This window comes from Mauremys mutica, chromosome 11, assembly GCF_020497125.1.
Source record: "Mauremys mutica isolate MM-2020 ecotype Southern chromosome 11, ASM2049712v1, whole genome shotgun sequence".
In the NCBI taxonomy this organism is placed as follows: Eukaryota; Metazoa; Chordata; order Testudines; family Geoemydidae; genus Mauremys; species Mauremys mutica.
The window spans coordinates 71,238,431-71,256,136 of record NC_059082.1 but is presented as its reverse complement, the minus strand read 5'-3'; the positions used below and the strand labels follow the sequence as shown (position 1 = coordinate 71,256,136).

Here is a 17,706-nt window from a genome sequence, read left to right as displayed (position 1 = left end):
TGACATTCTGGAACTTATACTATATCTGTATGAAGCCTGTGCTCCACCACCCTTGGGAGTAAGAATTTTAAGGTAAGCTGGGAATTTTTTTTTATTTTATTTTTTTGAGGGGAGTGTTGCATGGCAGTGCCACAAACTGAAGCCAAATCACAAGGCCAGACTCCACTATTCAACTGAAACTGATGTATGCATGCCATGTACATTCCCTAAATAACTGAATACTAGTTTCAAAAAAAAAAAAAAAAAAAGTCAGAAGGAGGAGGAGAGAACTTTCTCCTGAGATCTGAATCCAACCACTCACCCCAGGGAGCTGTGGACAGGGCATTAGCAGATGAAGGAGAGAGAGAAAGAAGGAGCAGAAGAAAGGTCAGAAAAAGGAGAGGGGGCAGAGGAAGAATAAGATTGATCATGCTTATTCTGAGACTGGAATTACTGTACTAGATGATAGCCAAACAGCTGTTTGGCAGCGCTTAGGACTTTTTTGGGGGGGGGGGGATGAAGAGGGGTTGTGGCGTGCCCCAGAGAGGAGGTGGAGTGGGGGTGGGAAGAGGTGGGCCTGGAGCATTCCCAGCAAAATGCGAGCCTGTTCTCTGGGGAAGCTGCTGCTGCAAAGGTGCTTCCTAGTGTGCTTGCCTGCAGCGGGCTGTGCCTGTGTGGGGTAAGCCAAGGGCACTTCCCAACCACAGTACAATACTGTACAGCATACAGTATAATGCCTTTTGTCTGCCCCAAAAAAATTTAATTGGAACCTAACCCCCCGCATTTACATTAAATCTTATGGGACAATTGGATTCGTTTAACATTGTTTCACTTAAAATTGCATTTTTCAGGAACATAACTACAGCGTTAAGTGAGCAGTTACTGTAATTATATAATAGTCAACACTGAAACTCAGGGAACTCTCACTAAAAGTAAGTAAAAGCACTTACTTGTGCTCTTTGTGATAGATATGGACTGCTAGATGAATAAGGTAAGTCAAAAATGTTCTTAGCAGTAAAGTTTCATATGGAGAATGCACCTCCTCAGGTGTTGTTTTATCTTCTAAAACAAGAAGATAGAAAAGAATCTCCATTATCAATACTAACTGAAGCAGTTTGATCTACAAATAACAAAAAGCTTATCACCACATCTGCCAATAGGCCTCTCTCATCTTCCTATGATCTCTCACATTGATCCAACATTCACAGAAGAAACAGACTAGAGGTAGCACTACTTCCAAGTCAGTAAGCCAACAGGGCATCACCTACCTGGGTCATGAGGGTAGGGGAGAATTCAAAATGCCCCTGTAGTCTTGGGCAAATCACTCAGGACCTGGTCAGGCAAAGCCCCATTGACTTCTGCCTTTTCAGGAACCCTTCTTAGAGCTCTTCCGCTAGGCACACAAGCATAGGGCAGGGAAAGCAAAGCTAGAGCTAATCCCTTGTGTAGCAAGGATCAGGTTGTGCCTCTGCAACTTGTCACAAAGACTCACAACAGCAACAGGTGAAGCTGACCGATTAACTGGCTATGCAGGAGAACAGTGACACATACTATACACAAATTGGTGTTGAACACACAAAGTAAACAAACTGGGGGAAAAAAACCTCTTTCCTCTTTAATCTCTTTCAGTTATAGTCACCTTAAGTGTTACTTGTAACAATAATAAGGAATATAATTCAGACAGAAGTATGATTTTTAAAATAACACTTTAAAACATTTTTGATGAGTGTTATTATTTTTTGCTTATTTTTGCCTGAGGATCCCAAAGCACATGAGTGAATCTTCTTATGCCCATTTCACAGATAACAGGTAAATTGCCCATGGGCACTGAACAAGTCAGTCACAGCGTTGTGTATAGAACCCAATTCTCAGACTCCTAGTCCCCAACTCTAACCATTATATGCTTCTGATAGTCAATCTATAATCATACAAACCATTCAGTATCCTGTCCATATCAGCAAGGGTTACATTATAATGATGAAACCTGCAATCCTTTAGAAATCTCCAGAACTGGAGCTTAGTCATCAGGAAGGTGTTGTCAAGAGACTGATCACAGCCTAAGCTGCTATAAAAACTGTAGATTCTTCTCAGTTCTGTAATATGTCTCAATACCGCATATTCTACCTACACAAAACAGTAAACGGCATGCCTTAGTTTTAATCTCATGACAAGTAGTAACCGCAGCTGATGTATTTACTAAATCCAGCCAATCTCATGACAAGTAGTAACCGCAGCTGATGTATTTACTAAATCCAGCCAGGGACAGTACCGCCAGAAGTTGTTAACATAGGATTGTCCTTTGCTGTCCTATGAGAAAGGAGTTTGATCCTCTCAGTCCATTTCCCAGTGGAAAAGTATCCACATCCCAAAACCTACCACTGCTACCTCACTATCTTGCAACCTTTCTGGCAATTGCACCATAAAGACTACAAACAGGTAGGCATGGAGCCTGAACTATCCTCTCACCCCCATAGGTCAGGGACAAGAGACCTGGTCAGGGAATTGTGGGGAAACCTGCCCTGCTGTTGCCTGAACTGCACCAGTTTTGTGGATAGTTAAAGGACTGTGTGCTATTTGTATGTATTATAGAAGCCCCAACTAGGGACCAGGGTCTCACTGTACAAACACAGAATAAAAGACAGTCCCTAGACAAGAATTTAATCTTCAGATTTGTCAATCTGACATAACTTGGCTGACAGTGGGGAGTTTTATGCTCCTTTGGTACCATTATGGAATGTTACCACAAAGGCCCCAACTTAACCTCTCCCATGTCCTGGAGGGGAATCATAGAATCTCAGGGTTGGAAGGGACCTCAGGAGATCATCTAGTCCAACCCCCTGCTCAAAAGCAGGACCAAACCCAGCTAAATCATCCCAGCCAGGGCTTTGTCAAGCCTGACCTTAAAAACCTCTAAGGAAGGAGATTCCACCACCTCCCTAGGTAACCCATTCCAGTTCTTCACCACCCTACTAGTGAAAAAGTTTTTCCTAATGTCCAACCTAAACCTCCCCCTCTGCAACTTCAGACTATTATTCCTTGTTCTGTCATCTTCTACCAGTGAAGATATTGAATGCCTTTTCAGTAAAGTTAATGTGACCTGTTTAAATTGCTTTTTATGGAACATTCAACACACAGAACATCACCCTTTTGGTATTGCTGTCCATTTGCTTCTCTTGTTTTTTATTGCCTTCAGACTTTCAGATCATAGCTTAATACAAAGACTTGTATAGAACACACAAATAAAATAAAGTAAATAATGTGAAACATATCAGTAACAAAACTGAAAAACGTCAGCAGTGTGCAGGCTCTTACCTGTTTCATTTCTTCCTGTCTGTCTTTCTCTGGAAACAAGTTCAGCAATGAAGATATGTCTAGTTCAATGTTTGATCCCAACAGAGAGGTATTTCCTGGGCCATCAATTATTCTTATGGTTTCTACCAAGTAACAAAAGTAACAATTTATCTTTGGATAATAAGATAAAAATAAAATATTTATAATGATAAAATAATATCCTCAATTATCTTGTTCCAAGTTTCACTGACTTAAAGAAGAGAAGACTAGTACCCCCAGTTGGTAAAATTTATCTGTTTAACATTATTTTAACAGAATACATATTAAAGACTCACATCCAACTTCCATAAGTGCAACAAAACATGTTAACATCATGTCTTGTTAAATTTCCATGTGGTAGTGTTTCCAAGTGCATCTAGATGCATTAAGGATGAGGCTTGGATGAGAACTCACTCATTTTAAAGAGTCTTCCAAATGCCATGATATGGAGCAAAAAAGAAGCATGGAAGTAAAGAGGAATATGTAATTAAACAACGTATCTTCCTAGGTGTAAGGTGGGTGAAAGAAGTTGACCTTGTTAAAAAAATCTTTGTTAGGAAATCATATTTTAGAAAACGACTAAAAGGGGACTGCAAAATGTTATGACAAACAAAACACTGTTTACACTCCCATACCATTGAGAGAATATAGGCATAGACTCAAAAAATAAAAATTTATCTGAGTGGGACCCAGACATACACAGCTGCTGCCAAATCAGGTCAGTGCAAAGATGAGCTTTAAATCACCTTTGCACACACATAGCACTGACCTTTGCCCTATCCAGTTTGGCCACACCTCAGGATTTTTCTCCCCTAATTTTATGCATGTGTGTTATATCATTCTCTGTCTAGGCATTGCAAGGTCCAGAACAGAGTGAGAGCCTTCGGCCTGGTCTACACTTAAAATACTGGTGTACATGAAAAATTCACACCTCTAAGTGCCATAGTTATGCTAAGCTCTGGTGTAGACGGCGGCTAAGTCAATGGAAGAATGCTTTCACTGACAGTTGAGGAGGTAGATTAACTACAGCAACAGAAAAACCCCTACCAGCCCTGTGGGAAGCATTTACATGACAGAGCTACAGCGGCATAGCTACAGCGCCATAGCTGTGCTGCTGAAATGACCATATAGTGCAAAGAAGCCTTTCTTTTCTATTTCTAAACTGAGCAGCCAGCCAAGTAGCACTTTTATAGGAGGAATGATAACATAAGAGCTTTGCTTTTTCTTGTCACCACTGTCTGGGCTGGTGCAAAGGAACTTAGAGAAACTAAACCAACAGGAAATCAATTGCCATTTATGGTGTTAAATTTTAATTCTTTTATGAACAGATTATGATTTAAAACTGCAATTTCCTGTGAAACCTTGCATTAGCAATTACAAATTCTCATTTATCTATCAATGAACCTTCATAGGGAAATGTGTATGACTCTTCAGTGAATACAGAACAGTCTCACACAATAAATGTGTAATTTTTATAAAATGTGAACTATCTGACTAGAAATTATCTACTTTCCCCACCATCGCTTCAAACTGCTCACCAGTGCCAAAGGGACTTTGTGTACGAATGCCACTCAGATCCTGCGTATTCATTGCATCCACTTGAAAAGCTGGGTACTCTGCTATTTGATCATTTATAAACTCCCCTTCGTAAATACGCCCATTCTTGAAGACAAATCTTCCCTGGGGGGTGGGCAAGAGGGGGAGAGAGAGGGAGGGAGGGAGAGAGAGCGGCTCTTTTGTTTCATTTTGATGTAAATGTGCACATTTAGTAAAAGATCATTAGAAAAGAAATATGTTTGCAAGCACTTGGATTTCCTTTTGATCTAAATGAGGTTTAAACTGCAATATATGAGACAGTGCAAAGTGAAGGATGATACTTATCTGCATGTGTAAAGTACTTTGAGATCAAACAAAGAAAATCTGCTGCTGTGCTATAGAAGTGCTAAAATGTTTTACTCTGAAACATCTGAGGAATAAGGATTTTTTCACTATGCTTAAAATTGTTTACAACTTTTCAACATACTTTAACAGTCTGTCCCCATATCACCATAGCTGGAGATGGAAACAACCTATTAGCTAGAGTCCATCCCTGTGAGAAGGTGCATCAGACATTAAAAGTGACCTTAACCAGAAGGCCAACAGAAGGCAACAGTCATTTATCAGCCAAAAGGTTGATAATGTCAGACACACCTATTACACTGAAAAGCTTTATGTTAAAATACATTTCACCATATACAAGAGATGCTCCTCCACTTGGAACTTATCCAGTGAGGTCAGTGGAAGGGCTCCTATCAACTTCATTGGGCATGGACATCAATGTGTGCATTCCAATACACTAAGGAACAGATACCTAGACATTTGCTATACAGAGCAGACCGAGCCCTAATTGCATCTTTATCTCTTTTTTTCCCCATCTCTTGTCGATACTCACAATGCCATGTTTTTTATTGCAAACCCATTCTCCATCATACATTGCTCCACTGGCATAGAAGAACCTTCCACGTCCATGACGATCCCCATTTAAAAAATCCCCTACATATTCATTCCTCAAAGGATATTGAGACCCAGGTATTCTCTTCAGAAACCAGGAGTGGGTACCATACCCATGCTGAAAAAAAACAAGCATTTACAAGAACTTTCTAAAGAGCTACTATTGGTGCAGATCTAAATTCATACAAAGGAATGGAACTACCTAGACTTTTGTTGTTGTTTTGTTTTAGGGTTACCATTGCTAATTCAGCTAAATGGGCTTGATTTAGCCCCAGGTTACCTTAGCTCCTACCAGGTAACTCAGGACATAAAGTCCACCAGGAGGCATGGTAGCAGCACTCCAGAGATGAACTAATTCAACACATCGTCCAGGCAGCCTTCACTGGCTGGTCTCCTATAGAAAATGAGCCCCAGTTTAGAGATGTCATTCCCTGGTCTGTGTGCCCTGCCAAGCAGCCAAGAGCTGTGCTGCTCTTGAGGCCAAACTCCCTGCCCATTTTATGTGGGGGTGAAAAGGAAGCAGCTCACCCCCATGCTCACCCCAACAAAATGATGGGGGAAGACTCAGAGAGGGGAATCTAATGGAGTTTTACACCAACCCCAGCCTGCTTCCATGGGTTCTTTCACAGGAGGGGACACTGGGGAGCTAGATCTTCAGGTCACCACTCAGACCAGGTGATATTTTCACTTTTAACTGTCTTAAAATACTGAATGTATATACTAAGCTATAAGAATTAACTAAGTGAGGTCTACATTAGCAGAAATAAAATCAACTATGCAAATGACCTGTATATGTAAACAGTTTTATTTTCACTGAAGTTTATATGAAATATAAAACCTGTTTCTATATAATTAACTGGGGAGTGGGGAGAAACTGGCCCTGTAAGAGATTTAGGCTCAGACCCACCTTGCCAGTTGCCTCCCCAACATAATAGGCTTTAAGACTAATAAAAGGGAGTCTACTCAGCTCAGTTCAGGAAGGGAGACAGACCTGCAGGGAGTAAGAAGACCCCTGAAAGGGACTCAGGGTCAGGGGAAAGGACTTAGAAGGGTGAACTCCACACCAGCCAGATGGAGAGGCAGGAGCAGAAGTCTCCCAAGGAAGAGGTTTGAGGAAACATCAGGCAGCAGAAACTGGGTTTTGGGAAAGAAAGGTTGAGCCCAGCCTAAGGAAATGTAGAGTCAGGGAAAGATTTGTTTTGATTTAAGTTGATACTTTAACTATGATGTTGTTTTAATAAACCAGACCCCAAGAAGGGGTGTTATCTGACTTCTGAATGGCTGGATCCAGTTTTAGGGAAGCCCAAGAAGGGGGAACTGAGGTAGTGGCAGGGTCCAGTGCTGGACTGGGTAAGGTCCCCCCCTTACACCAACTCTAAGCTTTCACTCTAAAGCCTCTTTCTAAATATCCTAAAGCCAAAAAGATTTAATTTTTATTATGGGAAGGAATTATATTTTCCTTTGGTTGGTGTGTAAAATTAAGTTACCTTTTCATAAAAACAAGTCAGCAGCATGGTTTAATATTGGATTTTTGCTAGTTATAACTAATAACATAAAAAGCAATTTATGAGTAAAACACTCCTGCATCTACCATTAGCAGACTCATACTGAGCTTCTTTATTCCTGTATGAATCGATGCATCTAATCTTACCTGTGTAAGAGTCAAGTATTGAATTAAAGTGGGGTAGTACCTGTATGCCATTTACCCACTGTCCAGTATACTCCTGGTTAGTCGTCAGCCATCTCATCCTTCCTTCCCCATGGCGCACATTTTTTTCCCATTGACCTTCATAGATATTTCCAGATTTATAACTACAAGAAACCAAATCAATAAGGAAGTTAATTACTCAGCCATCATATACACTAACAAGGTACAATGGCAGTTAGGTGCCTAAATCCACCGATTTATAACAAGAGTCACATCTTGTTGCTGGGAAAAAAAAACAGTAATACTGGGATAGATTTTCAATGTTGACACTATTACATTCTGATTTTTCCTTTGTTTATGATTGCAATATATACTACCTAAAGGAAAACATTCCCAGTTGACTACACTTAATAATAAATATCAATTATAATATATTAGGACTCCAATAATTCAAAGGTCTCGGGGATATGCAAAACTTCAGGGCATCTGGCTTAGCAGACTTTGAAAACTGGGTTCAGCGTGTATCTTTTGAAGTCAAACTCCAACACACAAAAAACTAAGGACTAACATCCTGCTTTGTTGGCATGTCTTGAGAAAGCTAACCTGCTGTCTGTAACTGGAGAAGGTGTCCAGCAGGTTTAGAAGGCTGAGCTCTGGATCAGTTAACAGAGTACAGATGTAAAAAATGTAAACATTCCTGACCAACTTCCCCAATTATCAATTTATCCACATCAGCATTTGTGTGGTGAAGTCTGATGTCAGTGCATGAAGACTTCACATTCTGTCAAACCTCAGAAGATATTGCCAAAAATCTCAGTCATCCTAAAATTTGTCTGAGGATAGCATGCCATAAACAATCAACCAAAACACCCTCTCATGCACAATCCTACAAAAGAATTAATTTGTTTGTGAGGGGGGGAATAAGGAGTGTTACCACGCAATCAAGAAGAATTCTTTTAAAGGGATGTTTCAGTTTATTGCTACCAGTCTTTGATTGTTTCATCTTTAGTTGTTTTCTTTGTAGGAATGAAGAAGAAAACGGCTTACCCAAGTAAAAACTGAAGCCATACACTAGGCCTGGTTCTTCACTGTTCTTGCACTTTCCATAGTCATTTACTCCTGTGCAAAGGGCACAATAAATAAAAAATTCTACCATTCTGAGTTGGTAGCATTTTCACCCCTTTGTATATCTCTGAATGACTACACAAACTGCAAGGCAGTAGAGAATCAGGCCCAGTATATGGAACAAAGGATTAGACTGTGTGCGCCAAATAAAAATAAATTAATTCTGAAGATGTGCTGAACAAACATGTTATACACCTACCATCTTATCCCCCAGCCATCTTTGATGTTGTTTACCCAGTCGCCTTCATACCAGGAAGTACCTTCTCGATTATAATAAATGGTACCCTGAAACAAAGAGTATGATCGGTTTAATTAATCAATACTTAAATATTCACATAAATGTTTTCAGGTAAGATTATATACCATGGACGCAGACAAGTAGGAACTTGGGTGGACTTCAGCTCACCCCAAAATTTAAGGATTGGATAAAGAAAGAAAAAGCAGAGTTTGAAATAAGAAGCTTGTTTTTCCTCTCTTTATTAAAAGTGGACAAATTTAGTTATGGTACAAAACTACACAAAGTGATATTCAAGAGCTATAATTTTATTATTGTTTAATTCTAGTTCCCCCCAAATAAAAAGTTGTCACCACCCCTGTATATGCCAAATATACCAATTACAACTTGTATTCAAACATTCTCTCAGCAGTCGCTAAGAAAAGAAGACCCAATTTATGTTAAAAGCAACCCAGAGTCTAAAATTAAAAAAAAATTATATCCTGTTATTTTCACTAACATTAGCTACATGCTAAGAGAGCCCAAGCATTTAGGTGTTCAAAAATGTTAAAAATTACATTTAGTCAAACAATGCTAAGTGGCCTCAAACCCTTTGGAAATGCTTTCACTAATCTATTCTATTCTATATAGGTGCTTATACTGCCCTTATCACCATAGTATGTGAGCACCTTTCAGTAATGCATCAAGTGATATGAATGACATTGGTTATGTGTTTGTTCTTTCCTCTTCTCCCCAGCTGGAGAAGCATTTGCAGTGAAGTATTTTGTTTTGGTAGGGTTTTGGTTTTTTTTAAACATGTGTTGCTATGATTTATGTTAAAGAAGGCAAGGTCAAAGAAACGCATATACTTGGAGTGCAATGGTGATCCTTAGTTCCTGGGGGAGTTCATTCCACAGCTACCAAGAAAGTTCTGTCTCCCACACAGACAAGCTCTACTCTTACTGCAAAGAGTTCCACTGTGCTAGAAAAGACTGTGGCCTGCATCCCAGAGCTTTAGGCATTCTTTAAATATCCTGGGCCAAGGCCATGGAGCGACCTGAAGATAAGGACCAAGACCTTGAATTTAATTCAAAATTCTGTGGAAAGCCAATGTAGAAAGTGGAGGACAGGTCTGATGTGCTTGCAGTGACCTATGTTGTGGAGTTTCCTAGGTGCCGAAAACTTCATGCCCAGGTTTGTCACACTGCTGTAGTCCAGCCGAGAAGCAAGTAAGGCGTCAATAACTGAGGTCAGGTCATCATCTGCCAGTATGGGATGGAGTCTCTTAGCCATTGGAGATGATAGATAGCTGCTATCTGCAAGTAATGCTATGTGAGAGTGCAGCATCAGCAAGTAATCCAAGAGAATTCCTAGACTACAGACCAAATTGACTATTTGTGGGTGTGTATCTTCAACCAAAGGAGATTACACCCTGGCTACAGGCTCTTCCAAATGCTTTCCTCTACCCACCAGCATCACTTGTCTTGCTTGGGTTCAGCTTCAGCTGGCTGTTCTTCATGAGCTGAAGGCCATCTTGGTGGAGTGGTGTAGCTGTATGTGGTGAAGACTAGGTAGAGCTGTGTGTCATCTAGATATTGCTGGCACTTGAGTTCCTGACATCTGACCACTTCACCTAGTGATTGCATGTAGATGTTGAAAAGGACTGTAGAGAGAGAAATGATTCTTCTAGGACTCCACAAGTGAGTGGACTAATGTGTGGAGGTGCAGTTTCCCCATCACTACAAAGTTTGAGTCCTCCAGGGAAAACTCAAACCATATCAGCACATTACCCTGGACCCCTGCAACCTCTCTCAGGTGAAACAGCAGTACCTCATGGTCTGTTGATTGTTGCAGACAGGCCCAGGAGGATGAGAATGGACATCTGTCCTCTGACAGGAGGAGATCATTCATCAGTGCCACTAAAGCGGTTTGAGTTCCATGTCCTGGTCTGAATCCTGAATCTGCTATAGCTGTGACTTAACTAAGTCTGGAAATAAGGCATGAATTTTTAACACTGAGGGTAATTAACCACTGGAACAATTTATCAGGGTTGGGGTGGATTCTACATCACTGGCAATTTTTAAGTCAAGGTTGCATGTTTTTCTAAAAGATCTGCTCTAGTTCAAACAGGAATTATTTCAATGAAGTTGTATGGCCCGTGTTATGCAGGAGGTCAGACTAAATGATCATTGTGGTCCCTTCTGACCTCAGAATCTATTAACTACAGTAAGCAGACTAAGATAAAGCAGCAGTACTCTGACTCATCCAGAGTTCCACTTTAACTTCTAGAGCCAGTTCTGCAATGCCATCTTTCAGAAGGCATAGGACACAACTGGGATGCTGCCCTAATTGTTCTGTTCTCTTCCTCTGGACAGTTCTGTCAGTGTCATTTCTTCCTCCAGATGGTGTTTCTGGTCTGCTCAGTTGTCTGCAATAAGTACTTTTAACAACAGATCTCAAAATATACCCCAGAATCCTTTGTACCAGTTACAGACGTGCTTCAAATGAGGCAACATGACAAATGTCACAAAGGATTCTGAGACACATCTGATAAAGATTCCCACTGCTCATGACTGAGCAGAAACAAGGACAACATTCTGGAGGGCTGAATAAATATATAATAAAATGTAGTCCTTATAGAGCTTTACATATTTCAAACTCTTTACAAACATCCACTAATACTGTACTTCCTGAGGGTGTTACAACAGTGTAACTCCTCACTTAAAGTCATCCTGGTTAACATTGTTTCGTTGTTACATTGCTGATCAATTAGGAAACATGCTCGTTTAAAGTTGTGCAATGCTCCCTTCTAATGTCGTTTCGCAGCCGCCTGCTTTTTCCACTGCTTGCAGGAAGAGCAATCCATTTCAGCTAGCTGGTGGGGGCTTGGAACCAGGGTGGACCAGTAGCCTCCCTATCAGCTCCCCGCTCCCCTAAGATCTCTCTGCAGCAGCTGCCCAGCAGGCTAGCAAATGCAGCTATCCCTCCTCCCACTGCCATGTGCTGCTCCTGCCCTCTGCCTTGGAGCTGCTCCCTGAGACTCCTGCTTGTTGTGGGGCTGTCAGGGTGTCCCCCTGCACCACACTTACCCCATCTTCCATAGAGCAGGGGGGGACACATGACAGGGCTCAGGATAGAGGGAGCTTGCTGGCAGCAGCAGCTGCGGTCTCAGCAAGCTGATCTAATTAACAAGGCAGTGTACTTAAAGGGGAAGCGTGCATCTCTCTCATACACACCGTGTGTCTCTCTGTCTGCGATGCTCTCTCCCCTTCCTCCATTCCTGCTGCCTTGTAGAGTGTGAGAGTTAACCCTTGAGGTCTCAGCCAATTGCTAGTTCATCATTTAGCAGTAAGGCATTCCCTGGAAAATATCCCACCCTCTGACTCCTCCACCTCAACCAAGCTTCACAATTATCATCACTGTGTACCAGTATTAAATTGTTTAAAATGTATACTGTGTGTGTGTGTGTGTGTGTGTGTGTGTGTGTATTATATATGTCTTTTGTCTGGTGAAAAAAAATTCCCTGGAATCTAACCCCCTCATTTACATTAATTCTTATGGGGAAATTGGATTCACTTGACATTGTTTTGCTTGAAGTCGCATTTTTCAGGAACATAACTACAACATTAAGTGAAGAGTTACTATATGATTATGATAGAGCAAAAACTCCATGACCATACAGAAGTGAGCGTCCAGATTGGCCTGTTGGTGAACATCTAGAGCAGCCTGTACTATTCAAGTGCCTCTTGGAGATGATGCACAAGGGCCTACATTTTCAAAAGTGACCCGTGATTTTGGGTACCTCAATTTATTGGTGTCCAACTTGAAACATCTTAAAGAGGCCTGATTTTCAGAAAATGCTGAGAACCCACCTCTTATAATAAGCCCCAGTTTAAGTTGGGCACACAAAATCACTAGCTTTTTTTGAAAATTTAGGCCTGCATGCTAATCCCACAGTACTTAGACTAAAGACTTAGCTATTGTCATAATTATTATCAGCATACTTAAGCTACTATCTTCAGCACATTTGGGGAGCGGGATTTGGCTAACTGCTCTTTCAGCAAAGTATTTTGTGCCATTATTGCCAATATTTACGAAACAGCCTCTGGTTCTTTGCCTCTTGATCAGCTTGGTCACCATCTAATTAGAGCTTCCTAAAAGGGCAGGTAACATATATATTTACTAGTTAATATTAAAGCAGAAAGTTGGGGTGTTCCCACAATGCATCCCTTTTAACAGAAAAGAAGGCCTTACCCCACCAGGACCACTCATTTTAATTAACATATGCTACATTAGATATATTTCATTAGGATAATTCAAAGCTTATGTACCAGTTGAGTCCCACTTAAGTCCCCCACATAAGTGATGCAGAAGACCTGTGCTAACCCTCTGTATTGACTTTCATCCCAGATGTCACTGGTCTAGATGATACTTTCATCAGTGCGTTTCTTATTTACCTTTCCATGTCTTTTGCCTTCACACCATTGGCCAATGTATGAAACTGGATGGGTGCCACACTTGTACATGCCAAAGCCATGCCTGACTCCATTCTTCACCTCTCCTTCATACATGCTGCCATCAGGCCATGTGTAACTGCCATTATACATCTGCACATTCTTAACAAAGTTCCCCTAAGAGATTAAATTATAAATTGATTACTCTCTCAAGTGAGACAGCAATATACTCATTACTCCTTCTGGCTGTAAGGGAGATGAGAGTAAACGTTTGCGGGAGACAGTATCTAGGGTATGGGCTAAGCTGTCCTGAAGGAAGGGCCCTAGGAGCAGCCAAGCCCAGGGAGAAGTTCTGAGTCGCACCGTATGTTATCTTATTGTTGATTTGTTTGTAAAAAAGCCAAACCGCAGGAAGGAGGCAAGTTTGGACTTCACAGTGCATGCATCGTCTTTGTAGAGCAAGCTGGGAAAGGCACCTGTTAATGGTGCACAAACAGGAAAAAACACAACTAACTCTAGATACATTTTGTGTGTTCTTTAAATTTAATACACAGCCACTACAATAAGTTTGCTATTGCCATCTGCAATCATCTAATCTACATGCTTTCCTATAATTTGCATGTATAGATTGTAATCAGCTGTATGATACTTTAAAATTATTTACATTGCACTTTACCTCATACTTCACTCCATCAGCCCATGTATAAGTCCCGTGTCCATGCATGAGTCCTTCGGAAAACATGCCCTTCAAAATAATAAACATACTATTGTTTTTATTCCTTTATCACAACTTAGATCTATAGCTATTAAAGTAGTTTGAGGAGAAGTAACATGTTCTAATTAAACCCCCTCAAACCATCAGCACTAAAAGAACTAAGTTTTGAATATCAGCAGCCCTTAGAAACTACAGAATCCACTATTCAATACACATAAAATTTAGATGTGCAGTTCCCAATGAAATCAAAGGGAGTAGCAGCATGTCCTCCTCCAGGGGAAGAATTTTCCCTTTACATTTTGGGTACATTTACACAGCAAGCAGCAGCAAGCCTCCAATCCTGAGTCAACAGATTCAGGCTCACAGGGCTTGCGCTACCACACTAAAAATAGCTGTGTAGACTTGTAGCTCAGGCTGGAACTCAGGCACTGAAGCCCATGCAAACCCCCCTCCTTAGGCTTCAGGGCATGGGCAGCAATGCCTATGCAGCTACTTTTAGCACCGTAGCACGAGCCCAAGCCTGTTGACCCAGGCTTGGAGCCTTGCTGTCACAGGCTGTGAAGTCGTACCCTTAGTGCCTTGCCAAAGATGTACCCATAAACAGAATGCTGATCTACTCACTCTGTATATATTTCCTCCCTGAAAATATGCTACACCTTCTCCATCATATAATCCATGGACTTTTTCTCCTTCATAACTACAAAGAAAACAAACTAACGATGAAATAATCAAATCAGTACAAGTAAACCAGAAACAACAGAAGTTAAAAAATAATGACTATTACTTTCCGACAAAAGCCAAATTACATTGTTAGCATCTGTTAACTCCCATTCTGGAAGAGGTGGGGTGAAAGCATATACTGTATTTTGCTACTGGGTAGAACATCAGGCTTGCTCCCATTTCAAGACCAAAGTACTGGCAGGAAGTGCGCACCCCCATGCACATTATGTACCTCACTCTAAATGTTAAGCAGCACCAAGTATTATGTAATTATACTAGTGTATTCACTTTATATAGAAAACTACATGTATACTTATAGTGAAATTTATTTTACACAAATAAAGCAAGAAGAATCAGGCTTTATGCAAGTGAAGTGTGAATGAGGTGGGGAAGCAAGATTCTAGAGCCAGGGCACAGGGCTGCAATACAGCTCTCCATCCATAATGAGCACTGCTTTTATGGGGTATGAAGGCCACTTGAACTCTGATCATATGGGCCCATCCCCATTGGCACCCTCTTTTCAGTAACTTATACCAAACACCCCTTGCAGCGCCAGTTTGCTGGTGTTCTACCACACAGTGGGTCTTAAATGGAGCAGACAACTTTGTGCATACACACACATTCTAGTTACCACTATCCTTTGTCTTGCAGTGCATTTGTGTCTGATGTCTATCTGCCTTTTAGACTGTAAACTCCACAAGGCAGGAGCCATGTCCATGAGTATGTTTTGTACAATACCAAGCACACCACAGGTACTTAAATAGTAAATCCTTAGCTAGTGGATGTGTTTTTAACTAAGCTGACATGTTTTGAACATACTTTTCTACAATAAGTTGAGTTAGAATAGGCTCCTCATAATACTGAGCTGCTTCTTGGATCCGAGGTTCTTCCGTCTCTTTTGATTCTTCTTGGGATTCTAAAGGGCTTGCTTGTGCTTCCTCTGCTTGATTCAATGATGTCTGGACATATGACAGCTGCACTGAAGAAATACCTTCAAATGAAGTGTCAGGTGGAGGTGGAGGGGCAGGTGCCAACTTTTCTGTTTTTTTGCCATCTTTCTTCTTATCTTTAGCCATTGCCACTGAATTGCCTCAAAGCTACGTTTTTCTGAACAAAGGGCTTTAGCTTCTTTCCCTATTTTTTACATCAGAGGTTTAGTTTTCAAAATCTGAACTCATTTAACTGAAAAACATAAAAAGCAAACATGATAAAAATCTGATTTCTCTCCCTTCATTGCCCCTAAAAACAATATTTTTTAAAAAGTTTTATTGCTGTACGGTAATTGCAACCGTTTCCTAAAAGTATTTAAAGTAGAAGCGTTAGATGTTTCATGAGCTTCTAGGGCAGTGGTTCTCAACCAGGGGTATACGTACCCCTAGTGGTACACAGAGGTCTTCCAGGCAGCACATCAACTCACCTAGATATTTGCCTAGTTTTACAACAGGCTGCATAAGAAGCACTAGCAAAGTCAGTACAAACTAAAATTTCATACAATTACTTTGCTCTACATACTATACACTGACATGTAAGTGCAATATTTATATTCCAATTGATTTTTTTTTATAATTATATGGTAAAAATAAGAAAGTAAGCATTTTTTAATAACAGTGTGCTGTGACACGTTTGTATTTTTATGACTGATTGTGTAACCAAGTGAAGTGTAACTTGGGGTACACAAGACAAATCACAACAGGGATACAGTAGTGCAGACAGGTTGAGAACCACTGTTCTAGGGAAATGAGGGTGGCAGGAATGCACTACATTCCACTAATACTTTTTGGGAAAATAATGGGTTACAGATTCACCTGATACCTGTAACACACAACATGACAGTTTATGGAAATAAGATAATGCCACATATTTGTGACCCCAAAGGATTATGTGAAAAATCACAGAACAATGTGGTTGTCTAGAATCATGACTCCCACTGTTTTGTGGTTAAATCTTCCTGGCTTAGTATTCCTGACTCTGTAAGGCAGTGATATTAAATGCTCTATTAGGTAGGAATGATTATGGGGCAATTAAAAACACACTCATTAAACCCCCAGGGGTATTTGGTTAAAGCAAGTGTAAAATTATATTAGTTCAAAAGATGGTGGACAATTACAAACCTCCTGCAAACCCAAGCTGCGGTTCTGTTGCAGCTAGCAGGGTGTGGAGATTCCTGAGACTAATTTCTCCAAGCTAGAAAACTTCTCTAGAAGGAGATGGCAATTTACCCCCGACTCCTCGGCTACATTTGCAAAGACACCTGAGGCGATTGTATCATCACTGGATTCTCTGTCCCCCCCCCCCCCCGCACCCACAACAAACCGGGAATAAAAATCAATACGGGAAGCCTAGGAACCGCTGCGCCCGAGGGTCTCCGGCGGGTGCGCTCAGTCTACAGCAGCCCCCAGGGCGGCTGGCCGGCAGCACGAAGCTCCCGGCTCCTCTCCACGCTGGCTCGGTCGCCCACCACGCAGCGGGAAGCCAGGGCCCCCCTGCTCGGTCCCCAGGGTCCCGCGCCAGGCGGAGGGTGGCGAGGACGAGCTGTTTCGGGGCCCGTCCCTCCGGCTCCGGCCACAGCGTCCTACGACCGGCGCCAGTAACCATAGTAACCGCCGGCAGGGCAGAAAGCCACTCACTCGTCTTCTTAAAGGGACCGCCGCCAATTTCCCTCTCCCCAAGTAGCGGGATAGTACAACCCCCTCCGGCGGGCGGGGCGCGGCGCGGCTCCGGCTTTGCTGTGCGCGCCTACTACAGGGGCCCCGGCCTGCAGCTGCCCCACCGCCTCTGGCTCCCAGCGGGCAGCAATGCCCATGTCGGATTCGGAGACACGTTTTTCTACCCCAGGGACTGCAGCACAGCTGGTGCCAGGTAGATGGGAGGGGAGGTATTTTTCTTCTAGTGGTCCCGACCCAGACCCAGTGTTTCCTTTTGGTTTCTTTGCACCACCATGATGGCTTTCAATTATTTCTGCAATACATGAGGTTCTACAGTAGAGGAAGCTGGCGCTAGCCCCCAGCCTGCCTTTTAGAAGACGTTTGGA

At 41.7% G+C, this 17,706-nt stretch overlaps 1 protein-coding gene across 5 annotated transcripts in view; it reads right to left on the bottom strand.

Moving 5' to 3' along the window:
- Window positions 1-17,202, bottom strand: part of LOC123343967 (radial spoke head 10 homolog B2-like) — a 60,653-nt gene extending 43,451 nt beyond the window's left edge. For 3 of the 5 annotated variants that reach the window (XM_044979619.1, XM_044979622.1, XR_006572420.1), the window contains exons 1-12: window positions 16,787-16,943; window positions 15,495-15,857; window positions 14,577-14,652; window positions 13,917-13,985; window positions 13,244-13,417; window positions 8,772-8,857; window positions 7,491-7,611; window positions 5,741-5,917; window positions 4,848-4,989; window positions 3,292-3,413; window positions 1,914-2,103; window positions 930-1,041 (exon numbers count right to left, since the gene is read on the bottom strand). In XM_044979619.1, coding sequence (XP_044835554.1) covers window positions 930-1,041; window positions 1,914-2,103; window positions 3,292-3,413; window positions 4,848-4,989; window positions 5,741-5,917; window positions 7,491-7,611; window positions 8,772-8,857; window positions 13,244-13,417; window positions 13,917-13,985; window positions 14,577-14,652; window positions 15,495-15,751 — 1,526 coding nt within the window. In that variant the 5' untranslated portion in view covers window positions 15,752-15,857; window positions 16,787-16,943. Of the gene's footprint in view, window positions 1-929; window positions 1,042-1,913; window positions 2,104-3,291; window positions 3,414-4,847; window positions 4,990-5,740; window positions 5,918-7,490; window positions 7,612-8,771; window positions 8,858-13,243; window positions 13,418-13,916; window positions 13,986-14,576; window positions 14,653-15,494; window positions 15,858-16,786; window positions 16,944-16,988 lie in introns of those variants that run through there. The other 2 variants (XM_044979620.1, XM_044979621.1) reach the window with 2 other exon arrangements.
- Between the last annotated feature and the right edge of the window lie 504 nt (window positions 17,203-17,706).